Source organism: Vespa mandarinia, chromosome 1 (genome assembly GCF_050613455.1).
Source record: "Vespa mandarinia isolate Hongniang chromosome 1, ASM5061345v1, whole genome shotgun sequence".
Classification (NCBI taxonomy): Eukaryota; Metazoa; Arthropoda; class Insecta; order Hymenoptera; family Vespidae; genus Vespa; species Vespa mandarinia.
The window spans coordinates 19,102,501-19,126,226 of NC_140810.1; the positions used below are offsets into that span (position 1 = coordinate 19,102,501).

The 23,726-nt window shown below is 31.9% G+C and overlaps 1 protein-coding gene across 4 annotated transcripts in view; it reads right to left on the bottom strand.

Annotated features, from left to right (window-relative positions):
* RhoGEF3 (Rho guanine nucleotide exchange factor 3) overlaps positions 1 to 23,726 on the bottom strand; it is a 153,884-nt gene that overhangs the window by 6,245 nt on the left and 123,913 nt on the right. For 3 of the 4 annotated variants that reach the window (XM_035879534.2, XM_035879535.2, XM_035879537.2), the window contains exons 9-14: positions 12,279 to 12,405; positions 8,190 to 8,314; positions 4,045 to 4,449; positions 3,216 to 3,318; positions 2,679 to 2,867; positions 1,143 to 1,354 (exon numbers count right to left, since the gene is read on the bottom strand). In XM_035879534.2, the coding sequence (XP_035735427.2) occupies positions 1,143 to 1,354; positions 2,679 to 2,867; positions 3,216 to 3,318; positions 4,045 to 4,449; positions 8,190 to 8,314; positions 12,279 to 12,405 (1,161 nt within the window). The remainder of the gene's footprint in view (positions 1 to 1,142; positions 1,355 to 2,678; positions 2,868 to 3,215; positions 3,319 to 4,044; positions 4,450 to 8,189; positions 8,315 to 12,278; positions 12,406 to 23,726) is intronic. The other variant, XM_035879536.2, reaches the window with a different exon arrangement.

Genomic DNA, 23,726 nt, shown 5'->3' on the forward strand with positions numbered 1-23,726 from the left:
TACTTTTACGCGTGACAGACCAACTTTACGAGGAAAATTAAAAAAAGGTGGTTTGTTATAATACCCGTCTACCTACCACTAGTCTCCCTCGATTTACTGGAAAGGTTCGAGAATAAAATAAATGTAAATTTTGCAAAGGACATTAATATATCTGGGATTTGATGGTTGTTTGATTTATGTATGTCGCGAGTGTATAATGATCGTTTCTATCTTTTCTATTTTTTATTTTTATTTTTTGATTCTTTAATTCTTTTTCTTTTTTTTCTTTTTTCCTTTTTTTTTTTTTCTTTCTTTCTAAATTTCTTAGCATACGAAATATAAGCAGCGGCCGATCTATGTTGATGCGCAATTTATTATTAGATAACAGAAAAAAGATTCAGCGCTTAATAATTAATGCACAATTAACAAGCTAATCCGAAAAATTGCGATCAAAGCCATTACGTAGGGTGTTGCAATTAAATGTTAATATATTACTTTTGTATATTAGATAAAAGTATATATACACACACATATATATATGTGTATATATATATATATATGTAATGATTTTATTAACATTAGTAATAGGAATGTTATACATATATATTTTTTTTCGAATGAATAAATTTATTTGAAATATTTTGTTCCCATTTAAAATACCTCACCCTAAGTATTATATATAAGAGAATAAACAACGTTATATAATAATATACTATATAATTGACTCTGTAATTCTTGCCAAATTGGCAATGTCAATGCTAAGAAGGCTTTATTTTAAACAGCTTTCACAGGCAAATGCTACGTAAAAGAAGTGACTACGAAATTATCGATAGAAGATCGATTCGATCTTAGCTGTGATTTTCAATTAACGATCGATATTAATAAAGTAAATCGATCCTATAGTTTTACGTAGCAGGTGCCAAAAGATCAGGCCGTGCAGCATCGCTTTTATGTAAACACGTTGTAATAAAATACGTAGTACATAAAAGAATGCTCGCTCGCGATTTGGCAATAAGAAAGTATTAAATGATGCGTATATGCAATCGAAATACGATCTTTTTTATGAGAGATAGAAAGAGAAGAGAGAAAAAAGAGAAATAGATAGATAGATAGATAGATAGATAGATAGATAGATAGATAGATAGAGAAAGAAAGAAACTTACCTTCTCAGCGTAACGATGTCATGGGAAGAGTGTCTCGGGCTTAGCCTCGGTGGTCTGCTCTTGATCGGTGATGGCGTCGAGAGCATCCTTCGATAATTGTGAATATGACTATATCCTGATCTGGTGTCCCATTGGAGTAATCTCTGTCCACCAAGGTCGCTATTAGTCCTACGTACGTGCTGATGTCTCGATGCGCGACTCTGTAAGTCCGCCTGAAAAGAAATAAATCGTTCCTATCTTTTTTCGATTCGGATGATATCCTTTTTTCTTTTCTTTTTTTTTTTTACTTTTTCATGATTTTTCTTTCTTTTTTTCTTTTTTTTTTCTTTTTGATCTCATTACTCTTAGATATCGTATAGATCGAAGATAGTGTTAACGAGTTCGCGTTCTTCATTATGAAATATTAATTAATGAAGTGAGCTTGAAGCGAGACGAAAATTATCATTAAAAATTTTATCAATAATTTTTAATCTACGATTCCATTTATACCTATATGAACAACCTATATATATATATATATATATATATATATATATTTTTATATATATATATATATATATATTTTTTTATATATATATATATATATTTTTTTTTTTATATATATATATATATATATATATTTTTATATATATATATATATATATTTTTTTTTTTTTTTCTTTTCTTCTTATTTAATGTATATATAATTTTTTATATGAATATATATTAGATAAGAAACTATAACAGTATATGAAAGTGGTAATTTTAGACCGCCAGATAAGATGAACGAAGTGAATATTAATTCGTTAATCACGTTCGAAGAATTTTGATCGTTGTCTCGTTCGAAGAAAATTTCATCGGAGAAGTTTATTGATATCTCAACCTTGGAAAATTTATATTTCGCGTTACACTTCGATCGGCGCTCGTTGAACGGCGCACGACGACGCAACTGTGACTCTCGCGATATCGACTGACCAGAACCGTATTTGGTCTATCTATCTCTTTCTCTCTCTCACATACATACATATACACACACACACACTCTCTCTCTCTCTCTCTCTCTCTCTTTCTCTCGTGTATCCTCTGCTCGTATCCTGGTTCATGCGATATACGTTATATTCTCGTCCGTTGCTTATCGGTGCCGTTTGTGATCTGCACGAGCATGGCCCGCAGAAACGCGGGATGATACATCGAACAAACGTGTTATCAACGTTGACGAGATACCGTGTCCGGGATCTATGCTTGTTGAAAATTTAGATGAGTCTCGAGCAAGGACAATGTCAATCAAATGTGATTTCTCGAGGAACGTGACCAACGAGTAGTACTTACTATATATGGATGTCCCGATTAATCAACCAGCTTTTCTATACCATTTCTTTTTTTCTCTCCTTGAATTTAATTGTTATAATTTGATTGTTATAACATAATATGACTCAATTGTGACATAAAGCTATCGCCTTTTAAATGCGATTAGATAATGATTACGACAATGATGATCAAAAATTAAACGTTCCGACGATGTCTCTTTCTTCGTTAATCAGAGAAAGCAATCTTTACCTTAAACTTGTCTATCAGTATCTGGTTGATGAGCTCGGACTGGGGTCGTGATTTATCGGCAACTCGCCTACGAAGGGCCGGAGGGCTGTCCGTTTCATCTTGGACGTCTGTGTCGTGGGATTCGGAGCTATCGCCACCCCCCATCGTTCCGCCACTACTGCCCACAGTCAACGCTCCACCAGATACCATCTATAGTACGCCCCACAACACAATTCATTCCACAACAATACTCCTTGACCGACCACTTTCTTCTCTGTATTATATTATTTTTTTTTCCTTTCTTTTTTTTTCTTTTCTTTCTCTCTCTCTCTCTCTCTCTTTTTCTTTCTCTCTCTCTCTCTTTTCTTTTTTCTTTTCTTTTTCTTTTTATTATTATTCTAATTTCTTGGAAAGTCTAATACGAATGAATTTCTTACGATTCCACAAACGTTAAATACGAGTTCTTTCTATCTAATCTATTTTTTATGATAATAATAATAATAATAATAATAAAAAATCATATTTATATAATCAAGCTATCTCGACTGAAACGTTTACCTCTATTTGTATTCCACTATCTCCGCTATTGCATTTTGCATTACGCGCTGCCTTGTTACTCTTTTTCCTTTCCTTACTGCTCCTCCATACTAAAGGACCAAATCTGTGAAAGAGGAAGATATGTAATAACAAATTTATCCTACTAAATTTATTCTTAATCTTTTAATCTATCTCTAACTTAGAATTAAAATGATGTTCAAACATTGTATTCTTGATAATTGAATTAATCGAAAAAGAAGAAAATATATATATATATACATATATATATATATATATGTATAGGTTAATTCTGGGTGAGATAGATAGCCTTGCAGATGAGACGACTTGCTCTCATATTTTATAGATCTAATCCGACTTTCAGATATTTTTACTTTTACGTGATAGGATCGATTAATGATTATAATAAAATTCATAAATAATATTCTTTGTTGTTCTCAATTAAGAAATTGGTAAAGTTATTTGTAATATAAAAATTCAATATTTTAAAAAAATTTTTCGCTTCTTCATCAAATCATAATTTTGATTAATAATTACTTTGGCCTATAACTCTACGAAACACGGAAATCATTTTTTTTTTTATAAAAATCTACTACTTTTTAGTTTTATCTCGATATTACAACGTTTCAAGAATCTACTTTTACAGATATAATTTTTTCTTTTTTCTTTGAACATGGATTAAATCGACGATGTATCAAAGTTAAAAAAAAAAAAAAAAAAAAATACGAAAGAGGAAAGAAAAAAGAACTAGGCCTAATCATTACCGAAATTATTCCTACATATTTTATTATCAATTGAACAATGTAAAAATAAATTCGTCGAATTTACCAACCGAAATTTTTGATCATTGCCAGGATCGTCCTTGTGCTGCGAGCTTTGTTCAGATGACAAAACGGCCGACGTTTCCCTTTCTTCCTCTTCTCCTAACTGGCCAGTTGTCCTTTCATTCTCCTCCGTAGGACATTCACCTTCTGTACTTTCTTTACTGCCCTTTTTGTGAAATCTCAGAGAGAAGCTCTTTCGAAATTTTTGCAATACGCTTTCCTGTTGACTCTGAGGTGCATTAGAACGGTGAGAATTTTGTCCTGGAGCACCTGAAGCGGCGATCACGTTCGACGAACCCAAGGACAAAGGGTCTTGAAGACGAGAGTGAGTGACCAAAGGTATCGTTGCCTCCGTTAGAGGATGTTCAGTCCTACGCGTCCCATCACTTTCTTCATCACCTGACCACTGTCGACTGAAATAAAAATTTTTCTTTTCTTTTTATTTATTTATTTATTTATTTATTTAATTATCTTTTTTCTCTTTTCTCTAAATGAATTTCATTATTAATTGAAATATATTATAACAGAAAAAATTGATTTTAACCCAGATCATTCGACGGTCATTCATAATAGATTACAAAATTTTATAATCGATTTGGTTCAATTTATACAACCTGTAATGTCTTTTCCTTACAAATGTAATATTTTTTTTCGATAACACAACGGAAGAAAGATCTTCGTAAAACATTGGAAGATACACGAATGGCATCTTCGATTATGTACGACCGCAGACAAGAGCGAGTGACTGGTAAAAATGAAATAACGGAAACGACAGTTCCTCGATAAAGAGAGATAGATAGATAGATAGAGATAGAGAAAGAGATAGAGAGAGATAGAGAGAGAAAGAGAGAGAAAGAGAGAGAGAGAGAGAGAGAGAAAGAGAAAGAGAAAGAGAGAGAGAGCAAGCAAGAGAGAAAGAGAGAAAAAGAGAAAAAAGAAAAAAAAAAAAGAAATGAACGCGTCAGGTCTTTGAAAACGGAAACCTGCGGTTGAAGCAGAATCGTTTCGCAAGTGGAAGGTGTTGTGTTACCAATCTGACTATTAATCGGTTTTCTTTTGCGTACGAAATACGGATTGTAATTCTTTCGAAATTGTCTCGATATATCATACTTGATATTCTCTTTTTAGAAAATTTTACTCCTCGTTGAATAATAAACGATTTAATGAATTTTCTTTTCTTTTCTTTTTTTTTTTTTCCTTCTTTTCTTTTTACAACAAGAATTAAGTAAAAACGTATTTGCTTCCTGGATGTTTTTAATTGTACAATCATTTTCCATTACCAACAACGAACCTTTTTCCTTCTCGTTAAACAATAATTCGTTGCTCCTTTGGGCAAGCAAATTACGTACCACATCATAAGGATAATCGCCTTAAACAAAGTTTTTTTCCGCACGAACGATGATCCTTATTCCAAAAGCTTAATTATTTCTCGTACGAAACGGGCTGGCAACATTTTGACTTCAACAACGTTAATTGAATCTTTATTATATTATTTAACAATGAAAAAGATATAATGTTTTATCTTATAACTTTATTATTATCGATTGGTAAAATTTCATTGAGATAAGGAAAATATCAAAGACGTAAAAGTATCACAAATTAATCTACAAACACTTATAACACAAATCCTTTTTCACTATTTATTTATCGTAACTACGTACGTGCGTACGTTCGAATATATTCGAAGATTAACATAAATTCTTTTTTTGGCACATTAAAAGTTCGAGCTCCAGACACAGGAAGTGTGATGGGCCACGAGCTGCAAGCGACTGAACCTTCGTAGTAACAAAACACAACGACGAGATCCATGCCTTCGGTTCACACATATACATCATCCTCTTATATTCGCGTGCACGTGTGTATGTGTGTGTGTGTGTGTGTATGTGTATGTGGACTTACGTGTGTATATACGTGGGCGGATCGCGTGTTGTCTCGTAGACACGTGTGTGTATGTCTATGTGTGTGTGTGTTTGTCTGTCTGCGTGATACTTCTTCCGAGAACAGATTTGAAGGGTCGCTTCAGGTATAGGGCCACGAAGGGATGCTGCAGTCTACCTTCGTACCTCTCTCAGTCTCTCTCTCTCTCTTTCTCTTTCCTTCTATCATTTTCTTTCTTTTTCATTCACACACCTTCAACTTTTTTTCCTCTTATTCTCTTTCTTTCCTCCGAAAGATGCGGGTGCAAGAGCACCGTTCGTTCTTTTCGTCGGTCTTTACAAAAGGTACCATTTATCCTTTGTAGTGACATCGGTGCCTCTTTCTAAATTCCCCCCTCCCCCACTCCCCAACCCCTCCACATCCTCCTTTCTTTTTCTCTTTTTAATCGACTGATTTTTTTTTTTCTTTATTTATATGAAAACATACTTGGTTGTAGTATCGAGAATAGATAAATATCCGATTTAATTTAATTAAACGTTATCATCAATGTTTCTTTACGATTTTAGACTTTCATTGACTTTCATTCAATCGATGTTGATTTATTGAATTACTATAAAAACAAGAGAGAGAGAGAAAGAGAGTGAGAGAGAGAGAAAGGAAGAGATAGATAGAGAGAGAGAGGGAGAGATAGAGATTAAGATAGATATAGAAACAAAGAAAGAGAGATAGACAGATTGATAAAGAAAATTGTTAAAATAAATAAAGGAGTTAAAAGATGTTATTTCATTCGATATATAATTAAAGTTTGGAGAAAGGGGTGTTAAAGGGGTGGGTTCAGCAGCGCAGAAAGTCGATGGACTCCAGGTAGGTCAACCGAAATAATATCTTTACTCGTGACTCGGCAAACAGCCCTATCTCTCTCTCTCTCTCTCTCTCTCTCTCTCTCTCTCTCTCTCTCTCTCTGTCTTTATTTTCCGTACTTTGGTGTGCGACACGTCCGAGAGGTCCCGGGATCATGATGAGAAACGAAAAACGCGAGGAAGCACGTCAAGTACGAGGTCAAAAAGCCTTTGAAATTTTCTACCCTCACAAACTGTGTCTCTCTCTCTCTCTCTCTCTCTCTCTCTCTTTATATATATATATATTTATTTATATATTCATCTATTAATGACAACAAATATATACATATATATTACTTAAAAGTGAAATTTTTGATTCCGAATGAAATAAAATGTTTGTTGATCGAGTAAAAAATCATTAATATAAATTATAAATTGTAATATTTACTTTTTTTCTTTTTCTTCTTTTTTTTATCCTTTTTTAATTTTTAAGATTTTTGTTTTGTTTTAATCGTAATATTTTGTTTTACGCTTCATTGCACTTTAAGCTTTTTTTTTTCCTCTCTTTCTTCCCTCTCTTTTAATCAACGAAAAAGGAGAAGGCAGAGTGGAAGAGGGGAGGGGGCGGTAAGTAGAAAAAAAGGTTACAAAGTAAAAACAAAAAGAGGACGTAGATACGATGAACGAGGAAGAGAAATTCGCGTTTTCTTTTTTTTCTATCCAACGTGGTGCTCGTCAAAAAAAAAAGAAAGAAAAAAAAAAAAGAAAAAAAAAGAAAAAGAACAAATAGAAAATTCTTTGATAAGATCGAAAGAGAAAGTAAAAACCCTTGTGAAAGATCCTAAGCGAAATACATGAGACTTTACTGGCTCTACATAACATCCACTTTTCTTTCTTCCTTTCTTACTTTTCTTTCTTTATTTTCTTTCTTTCTTTCTTTCTTTCTTTTTTCTTTCCAAAAGTCTCTATCGGATCGTCTTTGACACGTGGATTTTTTTTGTAAGCAGGCGAGTCTACTCTCTCTCTCTCTCTCTCTCTCTCTTTCTCTCTCTCTTTCTATACACTACATGGGTGTAGAAAAGAGCGAAAAGGGTTGATCTTTATCACATTGATGCCGTTAACGTATGTACGTTCAAAGGGGCTGTCGAAAGAGGGGACGCATTTTATTTGTCGTAAATTTTTATCTTTTCACTTTTTCGATGGTGAAAATTTTTTTTCTTTTTTGATTTATATTCTAACTATTTTGAATTAACATGTAATAACGTTGTCGAATCGAACGAATTCAGGATTTCTCTTTAAGGGGCGAATGATACGAATGTAATTTTTTTTGTCTTTTTCTTTTTTTTTTCTTTTTTTTCTTTTTTTTTTTCTTTTTTCCCCCTTCATTTTGACAAAAATAAAGAGCAACCAGATCTATGAAAAATATCAATCATTACCTTTCGTGATCTCGATCGAGCAAGGCCGGAGTGCTGGATGCTTTGATACGTCGTTGAGTTTTGCTGATTCCAGGCATTCGTCTTCGATCCTTTCTACCGTGACCAGTATACTGATCGTGAAGTGGCTATAAAAATAAATAAAATGATACACACACACATACATACATACACACTTACATATATTATTTCATAAATTGATTTTTTTTCTCTCTCTCTCTCTCTCTCCCTCTATAATATCTGACTATGTTTATGAGTATATTAAAACAGAGAAAGAGAGAAAGAGAGAGAGAGAGAGAGAGAGAGAGAGAGAGAGAGAGAGAGAGAGAGAGAGAGAGACAGAGATTCATTCTTTATAAATGACAGCAGTTCAAAGTGCCTGCTTGAAGGACGTAGCACATTTCTTGAGTGCACAACTTGAAATTATTTTGAGATGTACACAATTAATCTGAGTGCTAATCTGAGGAAAAAAGAAAAAAAAAAAAGAAAAAAAAGAAAAAGAAAGGAATTTCTTTTCTTTATCTTTCGAAAATAATGCGATCGTAAGAATTCATTTGTTAAATTCTTACTGCCTGCTTTACTGGAGTTCGACAACCTTTACTCGCCTTTACAACGAGTTTGGACCATATTTCATATCGTGCCTCCTGGTCGTAGAGGGAAAGGGATGAGAGGAGAACGAATAGGGTGGTGATACTGTGGTACTGGTGGTACCCGTAGTGGTAGTGGGTGACAAGGAGAAGGGTGGTTTCTAAGCGAAGTCGAGAGTCTCTTGACTCTCCTCGTTGAGCACACTGCCATTGTTCGACTTAGGTGCAAAGCAAAGAAGCTTCAACGGACCGAAATATCTCGATGCCCGTTGTGCTGTATGCTCTTAATTACGAGAGTCGCCATTTTCTCTCTCTTTCTCTCTCTCTCTCTCTCTCTCTCTCTCTCTTTTTCTCTTTCTCTTTCTTTCTTTTCTTTCAAGAGTCTCTCCCTCTCTTTCTTATTTGTTCTCTTTTTTTTTTTTTATTGCTTCCTCCATCGAGAGAAAGAAAGAAAGAAAGAAAGAAAAAAAAATAAATAAATATATCTTATGGTTATCTTAATCGAACTTAACTCGTTTAAAGGGGAGAACATATTTTTTATCGTACAAATAAATAATTTAAGAAATCAAATATTTTTTTCTCTAAAAATATCCCCGACGTATAAAAAAGATATCGGTCAAAGTTCACCGATCTAGAAAGTCGAAGGTAACGAAGATAGATCGATGAATATTTTATCCTTATTCGTCGTTAATCTTTCAAAGGGATCAGAACGATAAAAAAGGTTCGCGTCCTACATATATATATATATATAAAAGAAAGAAAGAAAATAAGAAGAAAAAGAAAAGGAAAAAGGATAATCTTGTAAATTTAATAGAAATAATTTAAGTGCTAATGAAAAGGAGTTTAATGAGATCGCTACTATGTCTTTATTAATTTTAATACGTTTACGAGAAAATTAATTATAACTGATTGCAAGATAATCCTCTCTTTTTATTTTTTATATGTTTATTTGTTTTTTTTTTCTTTTAAATATCTATAAAATGGTTGGATCTGTCACTCGTTAGTAATATTTATATCCGAGTCTATTTGTAAAGTATGTGCATCGAAATATTTCATATATTACTAACAACACATACACGCGCTATGTACCACCCTTCTGAATATGAACGAACATGTTAGCGCAACTGGAAACGATTCCCATGCATCATCCTAGGAGTGTCGACATTGTAATGACAGCTCGTTACTGTTTCTCCTTCCTATATATTGTCTATATATACATATATACATATATACATATATATGCATATATATATATATATCATTGTCTATTTCCACGTAAGTATATACGAATCGTCAAATATCGAAGTTTAATCAAAGATGAAATTTTGTTTTTCTAATTAAAAAGGCCAAAGTCAAATGCTTAGAAAACTAAAACTTCTTTCCTTTTTCTCTTTCGCAGAAATCGATTAAAACGTTTCTACGAAGTGGTTCCTACGAGGTTCTTCTTTTTAAGTTCACGCGAGAAAGAAATTTTGGCAGGTTACCAAAACTCAAGATAATTTGACGTCGGTATAATTTCTTCGAAATTACCAGAACTAGTTGCTATCAAACTTTTCGTATATTTTCACTGGCTCACTTCCTCTCTAAGACTTTTTTACTGAACGAACGAACGAACGTATACTTTTTTTTTTCTTCTTCTTTTTTTATTTTTTTCCTTTTTTCTCCTTCTTCTTCTTCTTCTTCTTCTTCTTCTTGTTTTACTCCTGCTATTAATACTTTTCAACTATATGTCGATCAATCAAATCTAATTCATTTTATAATCAGTTAACAGATTAAATCCACATAAGTACTTAGTTAGTTTATATATCTTATATTGATTTATCTATTGGAATAATTAAAATTTTTAATTAAGAAAGAATGGGAGACAAAAAAGATATATATATATATTTGTACATATCATCTATATATATATATGTATTATAAATAAATGGAAAATGAAGATTATAATGATCAGTAAAATTAATTGAATTTACAATTATAATACTTGAAATTACATTTAGCAACCGCATTTTATATATATATATATATACATATATGTATATATAAAAGAAGAAGAGACACATGTATGAGGTTGGAGATTGAGGATTAGTATGGTTGTGGTTGGTTTAATTAAATTTAGGAATGCTTTACACGGGTAACTTCTCTTTCTCTCTTTCTCTGTCTGTCTGCCTGTCTGTCTGTCTGTCTGTCTATCTTTCTCTAACGCAGTAGTAACTTTGTAGATTTATCAGACACAAGGGTTATAGGAAATGCACAGATGGATATACGTGTAATAACTACAAAGTTGAAAGCGTATTCGTCTAAATATATATGTATTAGTGTAGATCTTACAGTAACTAAGATGAACCTCGCTTTAGGATTAATTGTCTCGAAAGAGGGAAGATTAAATGCGAGATAGTAGAAATTAATTGCTACGAGTATAAATCTTCTAATTAAAATGAATTTTATTCTTCAAACGTGACGACGACATTTGATTGATATATTTTCTTTCTTTTTTCTTTTTCCTTTTTTTTTTTTTTTTTCTTTTTTTTCTTTTTATTAAACGAGAAACAATTGAGACGCCTGACAAGCTTGGTAATAATAAATAATCATTTTTGTTAGAAATAATTTCTGGGTTATCCTGTATATATAACGTTCGTATATACGTGTGCTGTAAAATTTATTGCAAGGTCTCTCTCACGTCGATCGATATTTATTATATTATTTATCAAGGATTACTAAAGTTTCATTATTTTATCGCATTACTTCGTTTTCAATCATTCATATTTATTACTTATTAAGGTATCAAATATTTTCCATATGTATTTTTAAACGAATTTATATATTACTGATAATATAAGAAAATAATAAAGTACAATGAAAAAAAAATAAGAAAGAAAAAAAAAAAAAAAAAAAAAAAAAGAAAAAAACGATATTAGATCTTTAAAAATTGAACGAATAATTTCACGTATATAAAAATTGTCAAAAATTGGTCGGGTTTATACAAACGAATATTATTAGATAAAGTCAAAGTTTCGAAAAGTGACACGCGAAAGTTTCTCTCGAGATAACGCACACCATGTTTGTTCTATGCTTTTGCGAGCAAACATCGTTCCCTATGTACGTAATTATTCAGGTAGTACATACATCGTTCACAATGTCCCACTTTATCATTAAAACAATTCTTGTTTGCGATCTCGACGCATGAGATTGAGAGAATAATGACAGTAACGAAAAATAAAAAGAAAGAGAGAGAACAGATGAAGAAAGGAAAAGAAAGAGAGAAAAAAAGTGGGGGGGCGGGGAGACAAATCGTAAGAAAAAAAAGCAAATCCACTTTTACAGTAGTCGAGATGATTAAAAAAAGAAAAAAAATCGGATCGATTCGTTTCTATTATTGATCTCGATCATTCCATCTCTCGTATACGTAATCTCTATTTTTTCTTTTGAAAGATAAAATTTTGCGGATTGTTCGAAATCGTCACGGTGAACGATGAAAAAATTCTCGAGGGATTAAAATACTCACGGAAACGGGAGCAGTATGAGGCGTGGCCATATCCTGTGCGGAATGAGCACCGCTTGGATTTGGACTTGATCGTTGAGAATCCTGTACACGTTGCCATGATCCTGATTTGCCGCTTGTTGCATTATTGCTATAACATAATAACAAATGGACGTTCGTTTATTCAAGCTTTATTCATTATTTTCGAAATACAAAGAGAGAGAGAGAGAGAGAGAGAGAGAGAGAGAGAGAGAGAGAGAGAGAGAGAGAGAAAGAAAAGAGGAATAAGAAAAAAGAAAATAAAAAAGAAAAAAAAAGGAAAAACAAAGAAAGACAAATTTTATTTCTGCTACTACTTTCTATAAAAAAATAACAATGTAAATAATCATCATTAAAAATATTATTCAAGAGATTTCTTTCGATAACAAAAGCAAAAGAAAAAAAAAAAAAGAAGAAAGAAAAAATATATGTAATTGTTTAATCATAAATATAAACAAATTTTAATCGTTAGAAACTAACGTGTTTTAATACTAAACGATATATTGTATATATAAACGAGATAACGACGATAGACGACACTATGATTTATTAATAAAGCTTGCTATTTTGAATCTCACCCTAGTGTTATTATATTATTGGAGGACGATCGATTAATTAGCGATGACGGATTTGTTACGAACAAAGCTTAACGTATCTTAATTAACGTACGGACGGACAAAATTATGAAAGGGAAGACGCATCGTAGCTTTTAGCGAACCGGTCGTGGCACGTCGTTATCACGAACGGATCCTGTCACTCGACCGTATTAAATCAAAGTAAGAAACGTTCTAGATGTGATTCGAGTAATGAAACGTGCTATCGTATTAATTACTCCGTGGTAAATCTCGTTTTGCACGAAGAAACTTTCGTAATAAGAAAAAAAATCGTATCATTTTCTACGTTCGTACTTTTCTTCATATATATATATATATTGTATATTTTTTTTATTTTTTAATTCTTCTGTTTTCTTTCTTTTGTATTTAATCATTTATTTTTTTCTTTTTTTTTTATGAAGGATGGTTGATATCAATTATTATATTTCGATACTCCCTCTTTCTCGAAGAAGAAGAAGAAGAAGAAAAAGAATTACATTTACATTATGAATTATTCGTGAAATGTTTGTTTTTAAACATTAGCCGCTTGTTTTTTTCGAAAAACAAATGCATTGGCTGGATGCGAAGTTCTTTTTTCTCGATATTTTTCTTTTCCATTTTCTTTTTTTTTTTTTTTTCTTTTTTTTGTTTGCTTTTTTTGGTACAATCGACGATGGAAAATAATAGGGGTCGCAAAAAATGCGCTTCGCAAAAACAATTTCGTCGTCAAATTTCGATCGTCTCTAGCATTCGAAAGGATTCGAAACAGAGTGAGAATTTTGATACTTCGGAAATTTTTATTAAACGATTTGAGGAACGATTTCATTATAACTACGTAGAAAATGGAATAAAATCGATAATCGTTGTTAGTGGCTCCCGAACCAACTCCCCCATTCCCTTCCTCCTTCCCTCCCTCGCCGTCTTCCGTGCTTCCACCTCGTCGGTAATACTTCAGACGGTTCGTCCTTCAGTTCGAAGCTTCCCTTTCCTTTACACGCAAGCCGCATAAAAAATGCATTATTATCGACCACCCCGTATAGATATTATTACTCTTTACCGTCTACAGGGGGGAAAAAATTTATTTTTTTTTAACGCGTATCTCGCCATCATTTTTATCACTTCATTCGAAGGACATCCAAAGAAATATTTTATAATCAACGAGTATTGTCGTTAACGTTGACAAATTTTTATTTTCGAAAAAATTCTCCATAGATATACAGAAGTAATAGAAATTATATTGAAAATAAAAATATAATATTATATATCCATCATATATTTAATAATTATATTACATATATTATTGTAATATAATATTTAATAATTATATTAGATATTATTTCGTTCGAAAGAAATATATAAGATATATTCTCTACAGAGATTATGAATAAATCATTGTACGAAATATATATATATATATATATATATATAGGGATTATATTTTTAAATTTATCAGGACAAATATGTAAGTGAGTATGCATTTAATTAATTAAGTATGTAAGTATGTACATACGCACGTATGTATATGTTCATTGAATTTCTTTTATTTGAGAAAATGTCATATGGAGTTTGAAAATAAAATATGGTTTTGATAGTCATGTATTGACATGCCTTGTCAATACATTTAGAGACACATACGGATAAAACACATAGCAGTAAAATACTATGTGTATGCATGTAGAACCGGAAATATCCGATGTTTTCCTGCAACTTGCTGTAGAATCTGAACGTTATTGACTTGGGTTAACGCTACTGGGACTCTGCAAATATTTAACTGTTCCCACCTGCTATTTGAATCCTATATTTTCTAGCTCTATGTGTTTGTACAACCAACGTACTTGTGCAGATCCATCAGTTTACGAGGTTTCTCTTATAAATGAAAATCTCGTAAATGAAATATAAAAAAAAAAAAGAAAAAAAAAAGAAAAAGAGGAAGAAAGTAAGTAAGAAAAAAAAAACAAGATTAGATATTAATTAATCAATAATAAAACATTCGCGCGTAGCATTTTTTCTTTCAAATATTAGATTTATATTAAATTTATCTAATTTTATATATATATATATTTATATACATACATACATACATACAATCTATTTATATCTCTATTAACGTTTAGGTTTATTTTCACGTGATTTCCTTAGAATTTCTTCTAGTACTTCGTTACCATCGAGAAAGTAAAAGTCAATTGAACGTTCTAAAAAGCGATCCAGATCGTGCCGGACTCGAATGGAAGAATTTTCTATTGAAAAGTAAGAGTGATAGATAAATAATTTTAGAACTTTATTTATTTATTTATTTATTTACTTACTTACTTGACTGTAACACGATTTTAAGTCTGATAGCGTAATCGAAGCTGTCGCATTGTAGGCGAACGTTCACCTTCTTATTTGCGTTTAATAACGATTTAAGATTATTATATCTTTTGAACGGCTGATTATCACGTCTAGGCATGATCATTATCTTTAATCGCTGGGATATAAGACAAGCTGAGTTCGGGCTTAACGCTCTACGTAACACGTTGAACTCGCTCTCCTCTGAGAGGACTTTCTCGAGAGAGCCTATGATATTCTCTCTCTCTCTCTCTCTATCTCTGTGTCTCTTTCTCTATTCCTATCTTCGCTTGTCTATGTCTCAGAAGGTAATATACTTTCCCTCTTGTAAATATCCAATTTAAATTCAGGATTAACCACGAATTCTAAATCTTGATTATTTTCTTAAGATATTTTCTCATTCGATGTTGTGATTCTCACCGGAGAAACTTTAATAAGAGTTTACGTTTCATTTTTCTGACATTTTCTTTCTGCGATAATAAAAAAAAAAAAAGAAAAAAAAAAAAAAAATGAATGTTTATAAATAGAAATGACATGATCGTCGTAAATATAAATGTCAATATAAATCTAAATCTAAATTTAAAATTGGTTAAGGATCTATAAAATCGATTTCTATAATGAAAATTTCCTGTTTCGTTGCAACGATGAATATTACCTTTGAAAAATTTACGGAATAGACGGTGAATGATCGTTAAAGCCAAAAATCGATTTACTTGTAGCAAGAGGAATATATAATTTAAATAGATAATTACATATGTGCATGCATATATATATATGCATACGTACATGCATATATACATACATGTATACATAGATATATACTTATGCTTCTAAGTATTAACTATACGGTATATATTCGTCTAACACCTATGTTAAAGCTGATCTCGTATGAAATAAACTCCTACACTTCCTCTTTGTGAATCTCCTTCTTCTTCTCCTCCTCTTCCACCTCGTTCACCACTCTCTTCACCTTCTCACGTGAAGGAGGAAATCGATACGACCCCACGCAACATATGACCCTTTCTACTTATTGAATTTCAATTTCGCGATATCCCTGTCTAATTAATACGATCCCTCTGCCATCACGTTTATCTATACATATATGTGTTTATGCATGTACATAATATGTATCTATCTATCGCCATTTCGCATACGACCTTTCATTTTTATTTTTTGTTAATTCTTTTTTTCTTGTTCATTTCGTTCACATACGTATATATATATATATATATATATATATATATATATCCTCAAGCAAGAAATACGATTCCAAAGGTATACACACACATACACACACATGCACATATATACGTACACATACATAAATGGATCACGATCTTATTCTATTAGATTTCAAAAAACGTGACTAGAATAAAGTAATATTTCTTTTTTTCCTTTAGGTAGACGAAAAATCGGTGATATTTTAAACGCTTGCTATTTATTAAGATAATATTTCAAAAGATTTGCTCGATATGTCAAATAAATGCTTAATATTGATAATCAAATATTCGTAAGTAATATGAGCGAAGCAAGGAATCCTTACGACGTAATTATTTTTATTGAAAAAAATATTCATATATATATATATATATATATATATATACATATACATGTATATTGACTATTTGTTACAACAAAATTATTTATTTTTAATTAATAAATAATACTGATCGAATAAATAAATAAATAAATACATAACTAAATAAATAAATAAATATATATATATATATATATATATATATATATATATATATATAAAGAGCAATTTAAACATAGGAATGTCAGAAGAGATCAATATAGGAAAAACTATGTAGTGACCATAAAAAAAAAGAAAACAAAAAAAAAGAAAACAAAAAAAAAGAAATAAAAGCTCTTCAGTAGGGCTCGGTCCCTCTCTCTCTCTCTCTCTCTCTTATTATTTTTTTTTTCCTTTTTGGTATTCCATAAAAAAAATAAAATCTGGAGACAAGTTGATGATGGTTGGAGATTCCTTTCGAAGAATATTTACGTATAACGTAAATATGTATGCGACGTCCAATCGGATTTCATTCACAGTAGGCAAAACGAAGATGCTTTGCCAACCGTGAAATGAAAGGGAAAGATTTCTTCTTCTTTTTTTTTTTTTTTTTTTTCCTTTTATTTTTTGGATTTCTTTTTTCTTTCCTTTTCTCTCCCTTTACGCCCACATTTTTTTCCACGATCGAGTCGATCGAGCCGTTCGACTCGGTCAATTCGACCGATCGACCTGGCCGACCTGGTTGGTCGGCTAACAGGCCATTCGTTAAAATTTATTCGTCGATCATGGCCGATGTCTGCCGCAAAGCACATAGAAATTGGTAGCCAACCCGTAAAATATGGAAACTACATATATATATATATATATATATATATGTACGTATATACGTATGTACTTATACGATAGGAAGGTTGAAAAAAAAAATATGGAAAAATGGAAAAGCTTGGTGAATTTTCGAATATAAAAAATATTCTCGAATGTAAAATCCACTCTTCGTGCATATAATCCAACGTTTTTTTATTTTCCTTCTTTTTTCTATTTTTTTCTCTCTCTCTTTTAATTTTTTCTTTTTTTTTTCTTTTTCTTTTTCTTTTTCTTCTTTTTTTTTTTTTTTTTTTTTTTTTTTTTTTACATCATAGAAGCTCATCCTTGGATACACGATATTTTTTTTTTTCTTTTTTCTTTTTTTCCTTTTCTTTTTATCCTCGCTCGTTCAACGTTATATTCTTAATCTCATCTCCTCTTTTTCTTCTCCTATTTCCTTATTTCCATTCTTATCGTTAATAGTAATATCGCGACCCAAAAAGTATTCTCATATTTAGTTGTTACCATTTTTAGTAAATCCCATTAGAATTGTAATTGACCATGAAATATTATAATTATAGATTCAAGGAGCTTAATGTTACCTCTATATATTTTGAGAGACGTACATATTTTATTTTACAAGTTTATGATAGGAAAAAAACAAAAGAAAAGTAACACATATATATATATATATATATATATATATATATTATTTTCTTAAATATAACATGTATATCTTGAGACATGAAGAAAACTAGTTACCTATATATATATATAGGTATATACATACGTATATAAATTATCTAAGTACGTATTATACTTATCTATTCGTTAACATTGTTTCATACTAATATCAAATATTATGTATATAACATATTCGTTCGTAGAATAAAAGCAGTTTCCATTTCGATAGAAACCAGCCAGTGTCAATGCTCGAGACAATTGAAGGCAAATGAAGGTAAATTTCTAAGCAAGAGAGAGAGAGAGAGAGAGAGAGAGAGAGAGAGAGAGAGAGAATTTGTAAGGTTCATCGTTAGTTCCCAAATATATTCGACGAACCGAAGATATCTTTCACGTGTTCAATTCCCAGACTACAACTTTATCGGTTTCGTCGAACTTCCTTAATGGTTTTACGAGATCGAGTCTACCGGCTAAAGCGGATCAACGAGTTCGAGTCGAGTCGAATCGAATCAAATTGAGTTGGTGGTTCGTGGTCCCAAGACACGAATTCTATCTCTGTCTATTTCTCTGTCTGTCTCTATCCATCTATCTATCTATTTATTTATCTATCTATCTATCTATCTATCTATCTATCTATCTATCTATCCATCTATCTATCTATCTATCTATCTATCTATCTATCTATCTATCTATCTATCTATCTATCTATCTATCTATCTATCTATCTATCTATCTATCTATCTATCTATCTATATATATATATATATATATATATATATATATATCTTCTTGTTTGTATGTCTGTCTGTCTGTCTGTTTGTCTGTCTATCTCTCTGTGTCAAATTTTCGGATAGGAGAAATGCGTGTTTCACGATCTTTCCCAAAGTAGTTTGTATGTATGTACGTATGTAAGTACCTATGTGAGTATATAACGATAGAAACGGGAATCGGTGAATCGCAAGAGATTCCGTAGTGATTCGAGATGAACGTGAGAGGAGGAGGACACTGGTTCGTCGCTTTTCCGAGGGCAACACGTTCGCACGATATAACTTTGAATATATGTATGTATGTATGCATATATGTATGCATGTATATATGTATGTTGGGAGAAGCAAAGGAATTTAGAGTCAACGTGCCACGACTTTTCATCGCATTTTTGACTTCTCTCTCTCTCTTGTCGCTTCTTATCGAATAAAAATAACGTCAAATATTATCTCAATATTTTTCTTATATTTCAAACGATCAGATATATGTATGTATATATTGTATAATGCCATTTCTCGAAGAAAAAAGCTGATCCTTTAAATATAAAATTTCATTCTAAAATATGGTTATATAGAGATAACAAAATAGACAGAAAAAGGAAAAAGGGAGAGATGTGGAAAAGAATTTAGAATCAACGACCAGTCATAATCTTTTGTTATGCTTTTGATTTCTCTCTCCCTCTTTCTCTCTCTCTCTCTCTCTCTCTCTCTCTCTCTCTCTCTCTCTTTCATTCTCTCTATCTATCTATCTTGGAATTTGTCACTTTTTATCCAATAAAAATAACGACAAATATTATCTCAATGTTTTTCTTATATTTCAAACGATCGATATATATATATATATATCTCATATCATCTGTTATTTTTCGAAGAAAAAAGGTTATCCTTTAAATGTCATAAAATTTCATTCCAAAATATACTTAGAGATAAAAAAAGACGGAAGATGAGAGAACGAGGAGGGAGGAGAAGCAAAAAAATTCAGAGTCAAGATGCCATAATTTTTCGTTATATTTTTTATTTCTCTCTTTTTTTTCTCTCTCTCTCTCTCTATCTATCTATCTATCCATCTATCTATCTATTTAAACTTGTCACTTCTTATCGAATAAGAATAACGGTAATTACGAAAACATTTTTTTTTGATTTTCCTTATTTTTCAAACGATCGATATATTTATCATTTAGGTTAGCAAGGAAATTTAGAGTTCCATGATAATTCATCGCATTCTAAATTCTCATCTTTCTCTCTCTCTCTCTCTCTTTCTCTCTTGTTTTTTGAACCTATCACCTCTTATCGAATAAGAATAACGACAACCATTATGTGAACATTTTTCAAAAGATCGATATACGTATCTGTCATTTTTTGAAGAAGAATGCTGATCCTTTAAATATCTTAAAGCTTCATCATAAAACAAAGTTCGATAGAGAGATAACAAAAAAAAAGAAAAAAAAAAAAAAAGAAAAAATGAGAGGAACAAAAATAATTCACAGTCACGGTTTTACGATTATTCATCGCATTTTTTACTTTTCTCTCTCTCTCTCTCTCTCTCTCTCTCTAAACTTGTCACTTCTTATCGAATAAGAATAATGACAAATATATTATGTCAACATCGTAAAGCTTCATTTTAAAATTTATCTATATGAATTTATATCTCTAATAATTTGAAATAATATGAATTATATTTGTAATAATTTATTTCTATGGATAAAAAGATTTTATTCATAAAATTTATCAAATATAATTTTCTTGAAAAAAACTTCATTCTGAAAGTTAGATAAAGATAAAAAAAAAATAAAAGGACAGAGAGAGAGAGAGAGAGAGAGAGAGAACGTTTAACAGTCTTGTTTTTCGGTGAATCGACGATGAAAATCGGTCACGTTAAATCCTTCGTGAATAAAAAGGAGCAATCTTCTTTGTTCGGCTGGTACAAGTAGTGACGCTCGAGTGACACTTCAGAAGTGAACGGCAAAAGTGCTTTCCTCTTTTTATTTCTGAGATCGGCTATATAGGCATTAATTTCAATTCTTTGACCTCGACCTCGTGGCACATTGATGTTTGAGTTCTTCTCTTCGAATTTAAGAGGAGAACTAAAAAAAGAGATAGAGGATAGTAGAGGGAAAAGAAGGAAGAGAAACACGAAGGAGGAGGAGGAGGAGGAGGAGGAGGAGGAGGAGGAGGAGGAGGAGGAGGAGGAGGAGGAGGACAGCTCTTTCGTAAAATTGGCCTTTTTGTGAGGAAATATTGGATCGTGAGAAAAAGAAGAAAACAGAAAAAGAAAGTAAGCTTGATGAAGGTTTTAAAAGAGAAAGAGAGAGAGAGAATAACATCGTATTTTTAATAATCGACGAAAGACGTCATCATCGATGCGACTCAACAAGTGTTTCGTTCTTGAAATCAAAACATTTTTCCTCAGGTTAAGTCTCAAATTTTAATCGGACTTTTTGACGACTTCATTCGGTATTGTATTTTGGAAAGTTGGGAGGTGGGGAAAAAAAGAGAAAAAAAGGAAAGAATAAAAAAGAAAAAAGATAGAAAAATAAAAAAAAAAAAAAAACAATATTGCGAAGATAGAAATTCAATGAACGTTTTTTAACGACTTTTCATCCATAATCTTTTTCTCAACGATCGACAGTTTGGATAAAATTTCAGGAAAAAGTAGAAGGCAGGTGGCAAGCGTTCGAAAGGAACGCGAAAAAGAATCTCGATGTTGAAACACGAAGGTAGGTAGGTAGTAGAAGTGTATATTTATGTATCTACCACGTGCTATCGGGGAAGGAACGGACGAAATAATAATCGGCAAAAAGATTTAAACGAAAGAAGGAAGGAAGGAAGGAAGGAAGGAAGGAAGGAAGGAACGAGAAAAGAAGCTCGAAAAAGATGAACTGCGGCAGGTAGGCAAGAGCAGATGTCCATGATGTTGGCCACGCGACAGCTGCGTGCCACTATATACTTAAACTTCTTGGTCTAGTATCCTAGTGTCTTCCAAATTTACTGAAGGTAAAGAGGATATATCTGGTTTCAAAAAGATTTCTTTATTCTTTTTTTCCCTTTATTCTTTTTTTGTTCTTTTTTTTCTTTTTTTTTTTTTTAGAACAAGACGTTAGAACCAAATGTCGAAACTTATTGGAACATCGAGTTAGATCAATTTGAGGAATTATCTATGAATGAACAGAATAAATAATAAGAAGGATTATGAATTATCAGAAGGAATTTCTATCTCCTTTCTTTTTTTTTTTTTTTGTTTTCTTTTTTTTTTTAAACGTTCCAACCCAAACGTCAAAATTCATTGATATCTCGAACAAGACCATTGCGAAGAACTGTCATTACGAACGTGAATGAACGAATAAAAATCGTACGAAGGTTTCGATGTACAAATCGAAATCATCAATATATCTTTGATAATATTCAAAGTTGGCTCTAAGGACGAATTAATATGAAATTCGTGTGTTTGACCGATGGATTATTTCAAATTTCGTTTGAAAGAGATTGTTTTTCAATGAGAGAATCACTGAACGAAGGTATAAAAGGTACCGTTATACTTTTACAAAGAGTAAAGAGGAATAGAACGAGAAAGGAAGAAGGAAGAAAAGAACGAACGAAAAGAAAAGAACAAAAAAGAAGAAGAAACGAGGAATGACAAAGGACGAGAATGAGGACGAGGAAGACAAGGATAAAGACGAAAAGGATAGGATAGGATTGAAGAAGTACCATATACACAGTTAGTGCCGACATTTGCACAGTAGTTCGGTTGACCGCGCGCAGTCGCGCGTCAATACGTTTTCCTTTTTCCTTTTCTCTCTCCGAAAGAAAATTTAACCTCTTACTTCTGTACCCTTGAAATCGCAGGATGCGTTTCAGAAAATCGCTCCAGATGCAACAACGAGTATATATATATATATCTAAACTCTCGAGCTGGCAGCTGCCACGCGGACACTCCAGCTGACATGCATATGAACGACGAACGGACGCAGAAGCGATTTGATGCTCGTACTTGTTGCCTTCGTTCTCTCTTCCTCTTTCCCTTCCTCTCTCTCTCTCTCTCTCTCTCTCTCTCTCTCTTTCTCTCGTTGATTTTGTGTCGTCGTTCCCTGGAGTACAACAATCAGCACAAGTTGGAAGTTTACATGGCAGCAGCCGGTACTCGTCGCTTATGAATATTCACTAGGACTCGAGTTGACAGCAGCAACGACCAACGTCCAACGAGCAACGCTATTTTCTCTCTCTCTCTCTTTCTCTCTTTCTCTCACACACACACACACACACTGTCGAAACTCATCGAATCGACGGAAATCGCCGATTCACGCGCACATCAGCGGTTTGAATTAGTCGACCCGATGAAATATAAATCCGCGATTTACCTACACACAAAACAATAATCATTTTATATCTCTTTATTTATCTTTAATTTAGATAATACGAAGTGATTGGAAAAGTTGATTAAGGATATTTTCAAAGTTTAGAAGCACTTCTACTTCTATCTCTCTCTTTCTCTCTCTCTTCTGAGTTATTCCATTTATTCCATTATCTTTGAATCTTCTCAATGTTACCTTCAGAAAATTGAATAACTCATTAACGCACTTAATTACTTACTTACTTACTTACTTACTTACTTACTTACTTACTTACTTACTTACTTATTTTACTTATTTATTTTCGCTCAATATAATATCTTCTACGTTTATGATGTCGGTCACGAACTTGAATTTTATTTTAATGGAAAATAAATTATATAACCCGTTAAGTAGAATGA